The 11,806-nt window shown below is 35.9% G+C and overlaps 2 protein-coding genes across 3 annotated transcripts; one reads left to right on the top strand and one right to left on the bottom strand.

The window, feature by feature from the left end:
- The first annotated feature begins 386 nt into the window (after positions 1 to 386).
- Positions 387 to 4,221, top strand: LOC143450677 (P-selectin-like). 2 transcript variants are annotated; one of them, XM_076951319.1, is made up of 8 exons: positions 387 to 609; positions 1,105 to 1,260; positions 1,389 to 1,580; positions 1,658 to 1,882; positions 2,107 to 2,328; positions 2,462 to 2,686; positions 3,399 to 3,632; positions 3,880 to 4,221. In XM_076951319.1, exons 1-7 carry the CDS (start codon positions 549 to 551, stop codon positions 3,629 to 3,631), a joined length of 1,314 nt encoding a protein of 437 aa, XP_076807434.1. In that variant the 5' UTR covers positions 387 to 548; the 3' UTR covers position 3,632; positions 3,880 to 4,221. The 2 variants fall into 2 exon arrangements, with proteins under 2 accessions (XP_076807434.1, XP_076807435.1); XM_076951320.1 differs by having other exon boundaries at positions 1,661 to 1,882.
- Positions 4,222 to 8,162: 3,941 nt separating this feature from the next.
- Positions 8,163 to 11,256, bottom strand: LOC143449112 (uncharacterized). The gene is made up of 7 exons (XM_076949187.1): positions 11,061 to 11,256; positions 10,794 to 10,891; positions 10,625 to 10,716; positions 10,398 to 10,525; positions 10,142 to 10,322; positions 8,931 to 9,043; positions 8,163 to 8,656 (listed from the first exon to the last, which is right to left on the bottom strand). The coding sequence occupies exons 1-7, from the start codon at positions 11,122 to 11,124 to the stop codon at positions 8,451 to 8,453; spliced, it is 882 nt and encodes a 293-aa protein (XP_076805302.1). The 5' UTR covers positions 11,125 to 11,256; the 3' UTR covers positions 8,163 to 8,450.
- Between the last annotated feature and the right edge of the window lie 550 nt (positions 11,257 to 11,806).

Consider the following 11,806-nt stretch of genomic DNA (forward strand, 5'->3'; position numbering starts at 1 on the left):
ATTTTCTAAGTATCAGTTAGTATAGTTTTGATAAAGGCGATTAAGAAATTGGTTTTGTCGAGTTCTGTAAAATTTTTTAGATCTGACTTTAGTTTAACATTTTCACATTGTTTATATTCAGTAAAATCTAGGCCTTCATGCCTTTCATATTTTCATTTTTGATTTATAAATTTGCTATAATTCTGCAGCATATCAAAAATCACAACAAATGTCACGTATTATGATCAAAAAATGACACTCCTAAATTTTGTCGGCAATCGCACATTGCATGAGATATAAGCAAGCTGTTTACGTTTGAAAATCCGGGATTAAATAATTTTTAGTAATTTTGATGAGTTTAAAAAACTATATGATTTTGCCCTTCAATAAATTCAAAGGTTTAGTTTTAAGATTTCTAATTCTTACAGCTCCTGCGATATCCTTTGCCGTGGAAACAAAACTATAATTTCAAATAATGTGTAAATAGTTTAACTTGCTAAGGAAAAGAGATAGGCAATAGGCCTATTTGCAAAGAAAACGTGTAGAGAAGCATACATTTGAAAAGAAATATGTGGTTGTTGGCGATTCCACTCTTTTTCCTCATCCGTGCTGCTGACGTTGGAGCCAAAGGTAAAGTGTAGTATTAGCTTAATTAAAGTTTTCTGTTAAAAACCACAATAAAACGTAGAATTTAATGTAGACTTACTGTCATTGAAAAAAAACTAATAGAAGCTTTTTAATTAACGTATTTCCATGGCTAGCGATAGAGTTGTTAATCGGGTCGGGCTTTAGTTTGAAAAAAACTTACGGACCAGATTCGGGCCCGAATTTATACTCACACTCTGACATGTTTGCGTCGTAATTCCACTTTCTTTACACGAACGTGCATGCGAGCAGATGCTAAAAACCTTCCGCCGAGTGCACAGTGCAACTTAGAAAATGATGACAGATAAAGAATGGTATCAAAAAATGACTTTGACTCATTCGGTAAATTTAACTTTCCGGCTAAATTCGGGCTTCAAATAAATTTTCGGGTTCGGGTTAACAATATAAGGCACGTCTACAACTCTATAGTTAGTGATGGAACATGAAACACTTGTGTTGTCGATTGTGGTTTTTTAACAGATTGTCCAGATGTGCCGTGTCCGGTTGCACTGTTGTGTGATCGTGCCAGCTGTCCTACAGTACCTGAAGCTACTTGTGTACCGGATGCTTGCACCTGCAAGGCAATTTTTACTGATTCAGTTGGAAATGTTATTCCCGAAAAAGACTGTAGTTCAGGTAGTTTTGACATTATTGAGACTTTCAAATAACTTATAATCCAAATACAATTTTGTTTCTTGATTTACGCTACATATATCGCTCTAAATGATGAATATACTAAAACGATATACTGATCTCAAACGCAGGAATGTGTCCTCCGCTAGAAAGAATGACGACATCAAAAGATTTGTTATTCGTCTGTTCAGACGACAGGAATATGGGGTCTGTATGCAACTTCACTTGTTCACCTGGCTTCCATTTACGTGGTGTGCCATATGTCAAATGTTCAACTGCCAGGCGCTGGCTTTTTGGCACCGAAAATACGAAATGCATTTCCGGTACGTTTATGATTACAATTTTTTGAAGAACACTTATAAAAATATTAACTAAACTTAGTGGTTTTCTCTTTATCCAGCAGCACCGACATGTCCACCCTTACTTCAACGTGCATCAAGAGACCTTTTCACTTACTCCTGTTCCTCCAGAGGTGAACCGGTGGGAGATGGGCAAGTTAAGGCAGGCACGCATTGCAAAATCGGTTGCCCATACAAAAAGATCCTTCGAGGCGCATCTTACACAACGTGTCAAAGCAACGGAAAGTGGTTTCCGAGCATAGGAAACACCGGATGCATTTCACCAAGTATGTTTTCAGCAAAGGCCTTAGGTATTTTTAATTGCTATTATCGATATCATTTTGTCGATATTTGCACAAGCAAGCATTGCTTCGTTCTATTTGACTGATTTTTACAACACGGCAAGATTGGTTTGAAGTTATAGTTTTGATAAACTACAGCATGTTTTCGGCAGAGTCTTCGTTACGTTCACAGGTAACTTAATTGTTACTATTCTTTTTCACTTTTATAGTTCAGACCTGTCCATCGTTACTTACGGTCAGAACAAAAGATCGATTTCTTTATTCCTGCTATTATGGTAGAAAATCTCTAGGCGATAGGGATGCCAGTGTAGGTACTGTTTGTGAAATCAAATGTCCGTCCCAAATGGCTCTCCATGGTGTGCAGAAAACGATTTGCGAAAACAACGGGAAGTGGGAACCAAGTGTTCGAACAACTCAATGCGTTCGAAGAGGTGATTAAATTACATTTTCATTAAATTTGCTGCCGTCTGCAGAACGTAAAACCAGCATTCTTTCGGATTGTCTTCTATACCTTCGCAATGTGATGTAGATATTAGTGTCAACACGGCTGCATAATCTTTTCAGAAACGACGTGCAGGTCTCTGCTTCCCAGCATACTGTTCAAGTCTTTGTCCGTACGTTGCGATTATGGCGGAAGAAGTGTAATTAGCGGCGGTGCCAAAGTGGGTACAGTTTGCCGTATCCAATGTCCATACGGGCAGGTGGTACATGGAAACTCGGCAACTTCTTGCACAAAAGGCGGGTCTTGGAGGCCCAGCATAAGGAATACTCTATGTGTTTCGCGGGCAGGTATTCTTGATTTTTCAGACTTGTAACCGTAAGCAAGGGGATAACGGGGGAAGTACGTACCTGTGTAACCAAACTTTTTCTCAGCCAGGAACTTCCCGCTCGACAGCTAGTCAAATAGCTCGGTTTGCTTTAATAACTTTTAATGGCATTTTCTTAAATAAAAACAATCATCTTCTCGCTATAAAACCCAAACGTAGACTGACTTAACACTCGTCTACCACTTCTCAGCCGGGCGCAACATTACCAACAAAACAAATTCCACGCCGCGAAGGAGTCCGTGCGGGACGCTAATTACAGTACTAAGTGGGCCTTTGGGGTAACGTCACAAGAGATAGAATAAAAACATGTGGACCCATGAACAAGTAAAACACGGCAGCACGTGGACATACACAAAAACAATACAATGCAAATAAAAACGGTGTATAATGTGATGGATATAAAAACGGTGTATAACGTGATGGATATAAAAACGGTGTATAAAAATAATCTCGTGACACCTGTACAATTTTCTATCAGGCATTTTTTGTAGATTCGAACTTCATTTGAGTACTTATACTTAAGTTATCGTTTTATTGTCTTTATTATGTTTCCTTTAGGCTGCAGCGGACGTCAATGCCTTTAAATAGAAATAATGAGTGATGAATGAGAAATAAGTGAATTTTACAAGGGAAACATGTTTTGTCATGGAATGTTTGCCTCTTTATCTTTACAGAAATACGCTGTCCCTCCATTGCTTATTCAACACAATGGAGCAAGTTTCGGGTTCAATGTACTTATCATGGAAACCCAGTTAACAGCGGAGAAGCCAGAGTGGGGACTGTCTGCAAAATACGTTGTCTCTCATATCACAGATATTACCGTTTGGCCTTCACGGCTCCAACTAGCGTTTGCTCATCTACCGGCCGCTGGACCCCACAAATTACTTCATCAACATGTCCTTACTGAGGTATCTCTTACCATACTGAAGAAAAAATGGATAACGTGCTCATAATGTTTATAAAATGATAATTTCTATATAGGCTGAAGCTAATTTAGATGAAAAGCCTGTGTTCAATCGTTTTATAATTATATTCCTTTATAAAGGATTATAATTAATATAATATAATAATACAAATATAATAACTACAAATGTATTTGTGGTTATCATATCTATGCTTCACAGTTAGTATGTTCATTTATACTCTATATTTCAGATTATTTCCTGAAGGTAAAGTGCGAAAAATAACGTCATCGTTCCATGTTGTTATAGTGGAATGTCGGTTATTCATTACATTTTTTGCCGTATTTGATATATTTGAAATTTTTCGAATTTATGACTTCCACATTGTTTACAAAAAAATTACGCAATGTAATCTACAGCATTTTTAGCAGGATTTTAGAGTATGGGCGCTAAAGGTATCAAAGTTTGCATTAAACTAAACAGCAAGCAATAAACAGACCATCCCAGGGAAAAAAAGCAAATATTATTTGTTTGTTTTATTATGTAGTAAAATTATTATAAAAGCAAATAGTTGGAAATGTTTGTATGGGTCTTTTTTAGATAATACTTGATACTATTATAGATTAAAATTTGACGTGTTTCGAATAGAACTTTAATTGTGCTATGTAATATCTTTAGCAACCGATTTCTGGAACGAGATCACTATGAAAAAAGTACAAAGTTGTAATCGACAGCATAGTTACTTTTGTATTTTGACATGAAAGTGTTTTATTAACCAGAGACTTTTTATCACTGCTTTAGCTTTATCGATATAGATCCAGCAAAATTCACAATCTATCAGCGATAAATGCCAAGCAAAACAATCAAATTATTTATCTGTTTGAAGCAGTGTATAACCAGTAAGATTTGTAGCTTATAGTGAGATTGCATTTAAAAAGACAATTTAACCCCTCGCGACACAGTAGGTGCCTTTTAGGCTCGAACTCCAAAAGTTAACGCTTCCGGAGCGTCGGCACTTGGTACTGGAGAGCCCAGAAGGCTTTCTACTACGAGCACATTTCACTACACAAAATGAACCGATGTAAAAGTTGGCCGTACAAAACAAAGTAAATCTTTTTTGGGGGTTGCAAAATTTGGACAGGAGAACACCAAAAATGGGATGAAAGCTGTGTTAATCTACACGTACAATAAAGTTGGAAAACTTTGTGTAACAAGATGTTAAATATATACAACAAAGTGGAAGACATGAAGTCGAATACATCGCTTCTGTATCAGAAAAATACATCTTACGAATATTGTCATTTGTAGCAAAACCCCAGACACCGGATATTAAGAGACAGAGTTCGGTGTTAAACGTTTCAGTGGTCCTACCGGATTTATGAATTCTTTACTTTAGAAACATGATAAAGACAAAAACCTAAACTTTAATTTTTCAATTATTTCTCTAAGTGTCCAGAAGAAAAATTGAGCCCATTAATACTGTCTCAACAAAGTAGACATCTTAATAAAGAACTAAAAGTCCTTTATACAGTTGCAGCAGTTGGATAAAAAATTAGAAGAATATTTTTTCGTCATTGCTCTCACACATTCACTTCGTATGTTAATGGTTTTATAAGCACCATTTCAAAAATGCCTTCTTCCACAAGTTTCTGCTGTTCTACTGAAAGGCGAAGTTTTACGTGTTATATCCAAAAGTTTGATTTGCCAAGAAGTACCTTATCTTCCTCTAGACTAGAGCTGTCGTCAACAAAACGACCCTTATGAGTTTGCAGTACCTGGAAAGTAGAAGACGCTTCACAAAAATAATGAACTGTCTGTATCTGAGAGTTGCCCTATTTCGTGCAAATCTAATAATTTTTTCTCAAACAGAGTGTATGCAAAGTAGTAGGTAAAGGATTTGTAGCTGTACTACGCTTGTTTTGTCCACAACGACGCACTTGGTATCGACCTAAAGCCAAAGTAACAAATTTACGCAATATAATAATGGAAACAAATGACAATACCATCATATAAGAGTAATAAGTTAATAAAAAACTATGTAAGTCTTACCTTTGGGAGGATTTCGAGTGTAGTTTTGATCGTAACGATCTACACACGTTTGAGCTTGAGTCAGAGCGTTATATTGTACGGCGTAAGCAGCCAATTGCCTTTTCCAAAAAGAGACCGTTCCCAGTGACCTATACTTTACCAATATAAATCTTACATGCGGTTTGTTTTAAACAGAACAACATGTTTTTCTACACCAGCAATGCACCAGTATATAGACGCTTGTGAGTAGCGATATACAAAACCGCTTACCCGCATACTGAACTCAGTGTCTCGTCATACCATTTTGTGTCGAGCACGGTAAATACACGGTAGTTCGCCAGTCGTATACGACGCTGGGTGCCTGAAAAATCAATAGTATTCATATTATTAGTATTATTAGTATATTTAAATAATTCGATGCGGCGCAAGTACCAATGTTTCCATGCATGCTGTGAAGTAATCTCGAAGTTTTTCTAAATCAGGCGAAATATCGCGTCGCTTTCTTCTATAGCCATATAAACGGGATCCTGTAAGTTTAATAATGTTTTCGGGGTAAGTCTTCCAAGAATAAGCCATTTTATGATTATTATTATAGTCAACCTCGGGTGTCATTCCGAAATGAATAATGATATCGACACTTGTCGTACCTGCTGTATCTTCTGGAAAAAAATTACTCATAACAAAAGCAACGATCTCGCACATGACATGGCCCTTCATTTCTATAGTTTGCGGTTTTATTATTGATTGCAGTGATGTACATATACAGTAGATGTTTTACACAGTCAACATATTTACTAAGCGTTCGGAAATTGGCATAAAGGGTAACAGATATTTTTCTATACATATAGATTGATACAAAGAGTGAATTGAAACATTTCTCGAAAAGCTTATATATTCCTTCAAATTATTTCTACAATGCTATAAAAAAATTTACGATATCCACTTAAACATGAAACGTCTACGTGATAAGAATGACATTTTTGTTTACAAGCATTTTATGAAATCTTAATTTAAATTAAGTGATGGCCGAGGGCGCACAATCGTATCGTGTAAAATATTAGTTCTTGAAAAAGCTGTACATTTTCCACATCGATTGTTAATTTACATTTCCATATCGCTAGTGGGAACGCTTAAATATATCTACATCCAAACAACCTCTCTATAGGCTATGTACAAAAAGATGGCAACAAGAACTAAGATTTGTCAATAACTCCGACGTTTAAAGAGTAATTTTTACATTTTGGGTTGTAGCTTAAGCGTCAGTATTAATAAAAAATCAAAGAAAATGCCAAAAATTATTAGTTTGTTTTTATAACAATTTGTAGAACATTTTGGTTTAAGGATCAAGGAATAGAGAATACCTTTCGGGACCCTCACTCACTAGAAACTTTCTCACATATGTTTTATTAAGGCTATTAATTTTCACTTTTTGGGTTTGAAAGTAAAAGACTATATCACGGTGACGATGGAGATTGATTTGCCTTATGAGCATATTTTCCATTCACATATTCGCACAGTGCTATCTGAAAAAGTGCTTTGGTTAGGATAAGTATATGATTTTGGAAAAATCCCGAAAACAACTTGAATTTTACCGAAAACTCTTCTCAATATAGAAATTCCAGGTGTAATCTGAAGAATGAAGCAACAGCGATATGCAGATTTGGGAATGAAAAAGTGAAGTGAAGTGAAAAACTTGAAATTAGTGTAAAAGTAATCAGCTATGCAAAGCGTTTCTTAAGAATCATCATGAACATTTATAATAAACAATGCACGCGCAATAAAAAATCATTTGAGCATATTTTAGATCATTTTTTCAGAAGTGACACTGTTGCAAGTGGATGTTATACAATAATCCCCGAATTAAATTTATTCTTGCTCACAAGTATCATAATCCGTCAAATGACGCACTTTGAAATTGAACTCAAAATAACTGAACACACCACAGGTCCATCTTTTATTATTGATTACTGAACACGGTTGTAGTTCTAAAATAATTCGAACAAGCAGACGAAAGGAATACCTCGAAAGAGGAGAGCTAACGCGGCACCAGCCTCGTGTTGATTTACATATCTACCATAAGGCAGTTCTCTTTTTTAAGTAACATATGTTTGACTCGTTGTCGTTTGTTAGAAATGTTCATCAGGAAGACCAAGTTATAACATTTAAGTTAGATAATATTGAATATATGCTATGATAAAAAATAGAAGTTTCAATTCACAATTTTCAAATCCTACAACTTATACAAATTATTTTAAAACAAAGAAGCCCAATATGATTTGTTTTCATCCCAACCCTCCTATCAGGTTCTCGGAAAAGTTGATATTTGTTTGTGTTGGTAGTCTACCTGGCATAACTTACTAAGCATGGAACGGTAGGTTGCGAAGCCACTTATTACAACAGCACCAGCCTCACGTCCACATTGAATATCACAAATTTTGCCCTGCGTTGACACTGAGTCCAAGTACAAACTATCTTATCCTTTTTTAGGCAAAAGCTCACAAATAACAGTTGCGATGTTCTGTAGCAGTTTATTTCTTGTTTTGTTTGCAAAATACGGGCTACATTTCATAACTAGCTCATCAAAAAATTTTTATCAAAACTTAATTATTGTTTTATAAACAAACTGTTACACATTCGGTTTACAAATTACACAACGGCCAGCGTTAAACGGCAAATCGCTTAGGCTACAGAATTACATCAGCTATTTTGTTAATAATAAACATCATACACCAGGTTACACAGCATAGCGCATAGCTTGTAGTGAGGGTATGTGCACAATGTATATATTGAGTTAACTTAACCTTTCGCAACACAGTAGGTGCGTTTCAGGCTCGGACTCCAATAGTTATTGCTCCCTGAACGTTTGCATGTGGTACTTGGAGGCCCAAAAAGCTTTTTGTCACGAGTACATCTCACAGAGCACGTAGAACCGATGTTATAAGCAGATGTACAGGACAAAATAAATCTTATTTCAAGCAATGCGAAACTTGGACAGGAGAAAACTAAAAAGAAAACAAAAAAATCTGTTTACATTTCAGACATGCTCAAACGCAGTAAAATTTTAAAACAAAAGCAAAGTTTGGAACTTTAATCTGTTATGATTTGAATAAGTTTTTAAGAAAATTATCTTATATACTCAAACGCTCGCCTTTAAGCTAACTATTATTTTAGATTAAATCATAATTAACTTAGCGGCATGCATTTCCGCCCTATGGTGCTATTTTTATATTTGGCTCAGTAATAACCAAATATTTTCGGTTAAAGTTTTTAGATTACCTTGTGGAAAGTGGCGTCTTCCACAAGTCTCAATGGGTCGTTTCAGCGGCGAACTAGAGAGGGTTATATCTACGAATTTGATCTGCCATGGTGTACCACGTTTTCCTCTAGATCTGCAAACGAAAAAATAATATAGAAATGAGAAAATACGAAAAAACTCGGTCTCCTGAGAACTCGAGCTTTTGACGTTCTTGTGTACCCGAGTCGATATGAAACATACGTATCATGTCATAATAAAACAAACAAAGAAATTTTACGTTCAGAGCATATTGTTCTAGTTTTCGGTATATCTACATTAGAAGTTACCGATGTATAAAATGAAAGTATTTGACAGACACAAATTGTTGGGTTGATTTTTTAGCAACATAAACCACATAGCATATCGAATATACTCGCACATATTAGTTGTAGGTTCTTAAAACAAACCAATCGAAAAATTGAGCGTCATACGCGTGACATTCTGCGTGTCACTTGAATTCCAAAACGGCCAAAGTGAGTGTTCAAATAACTGTTGGTAGCAAATAATGGAACAACAGAAAGTTTGCAGTTTTGAAATAACTGGTTGCGTTTGATGAAGTTTGTCAAGTACAGTATTGCACTTTGTCAACTATACATATAGGGTATACACAATGATGCACATGTACGTTTTATACAAAAGCGATTTTTTATCTCCACAAAAGCATTTGTCGAAGACGGTTATTTTGAATGGATACAAATGTAACCAAGATTTTCCTTGGCCAGGAAAGCTCCCCGCTTAACGGCTAGTCACTTAGCCAGTTCCTGCTCACCTATTTTTACGAGCATTCTTTCAATAAAAACAAACGTCTTTCTTGTATTAAAACCAAAAGTAGACTGACTCAACTCTTCTCCAACAAACCACAGCGCAATCAATTAATCATCATTAGCATGCGAGGATGGAAACTGCGGGCAGCGTAACATACCTCGGGGGGAGTTGCGGGGCGTAAAACGTATGCGTGTGTAGAAAACTTGATAACAAGAAAAGGAATCACAAGTGAAATATCGATGAGTTACTAATACTAAATAAAAACGCAGTCACACATTATAGCCACAACAATACGGGTGAAATACATCTTAATATAAATCTAAAAACACATCGTGGAATATACAACTAACTATACAACTAAAACGTATCAATGTGCGGTGCTACATAATAAAACAAGTGCGTAAAGATATTCTCGTGACACAAATACCTGGGCAATAAGAGTTCTTCTACAAACGTTATCATTTTATAGTAGTCGGGCTTTGCCCTTTTTTCATCAAATTGCACACTTCTTCTTAGACACAAGGCATACAAATTAGTTTTTAAGGCAGATCCAAAAGTGCTTTGTGATGCTTCCCTGCTGCGTTTTCTTCGCTTTCTTGCATAACGATCTGAAATACAGTTATACGGCAATTCAATGGTGCAGGCCATGTGTGTTTAACAATTTTACAAAGACTTGGCCTAACTTTGTGGAGGATCTTGGCCATAATCGTAGTCGTAGTGATCAACACAAGTTTGGGCTTGAGTCAATGAGTAAGATGGCACAGCGTAAGCGGTTAAACCATTTTTCCAACATGTAGCTGTTCCCGATGACCTGAAAACCAATACAAATCTTTCGTGACAAAAAACAAACTTTAGAAAAAAGGCAAGAGCTTATGATAGGAAGAGCAGCAAGCTAAGCCACAGTATTCACCCGCAAGAAGTGCTGAGGGTAGCGTCGAACCACACGGTATCTAACACCGTAAAATCCACATTACTTCGCCAATCCAGTGTATTGCTGGGTGCCTGAAAAACAAAGTAATTTTAAAGTTACGATACTTACGTCAACTCATTCAAAACGGATCATGGAGCAGCAAATTGACCAAATCATCCATGCATGCTGTAAAATAATCTCGTAGCTCTTGCTTATCGGCGGAAGCATCCCGACGTTTTCTACCAATGGTCACATACACGTGACATCCTGAAATTTTAACATTATTTTATACTTCTGGGTGGATAGTATAAGTTCGCGTATAGTACAGTAACCTTTTTAATGTTTAAAATATACATAGGTTATATATAGCCGGTTATAAGCTACAGATAAGCCACATAACATAAAAAGGTTTTACAGATCCTGCATGCGGTCATACCATGAGAATTTTCTGGAAAAAAATCACTCAACAGAATGGCAAAAACTGCCCAATAAAGATTCATTTCTGCAATGCGTTTATTGATGTTTGCTGTTTTTCAAAATGCCTGACTATCGTAATGCTTTTGCACTAGCGGCCACTCTTTCACTAGGCATTGCCTGATAGGCTAAAGCGGAGCATTCAATTCCTTCTTATAACTTATGCGTCGTCTTAAAAGAGACTAAGTTACTGTATAGCCAAAGGCGAAACTGATGAGATATATTTGTAGCTGACATTTGAAAAGCAAAAACCTTGAGGTCTAAAACATTGCATATTTTCAACATTTAGCGTTGAGCTGCTTCAATACGAGGCTCCAGTTTAGATCTTCATAACAAAATTTCTTTTGAATTAGGTTTGTTTGAACTTCCTCAGACTTCCTGAATGGCAAAAAATGGTCCAAAATCGCTTATTTTGATGAAGTAAATTCTTCCTTATTGTAAAATTTAAGATTCTCGTTTGCGTAATTTTATTTGTCGAAGCCTCCAATAGCCATCATGCTAAAAATAACTTTTAAACATATTGGGCTTTACAGTCAATCAAATTCTTGATTTAGAAAAAATATTGTTATATATAGTTTTATTCAGCTGAAGTTAATAAAGCCTATATAAACAGCAATATGCAGATTTTGGAAGCTTTGAATTTCAATATGTTCAAATGAGTGATGTAATATTGTATTAAGTTATTTCAAGACTTAGGTCGTTAGATGT

Source organism: Clavelina lepadiformis, chromosome 3, assembly GCF_947623445.1.
Source record: "Clavelina lepadiformis chromosome 3, kaClaLepa1.1, whole genome shotgun sequence".
Classification (NCBI taxonomy): domain Eukaryota; kingdom Metazoa; phylum Chordata; class Ascidiacea; order Aplousobranchia; family Clavelinidae; genus Clavelina; species Clavelina lepadiformis.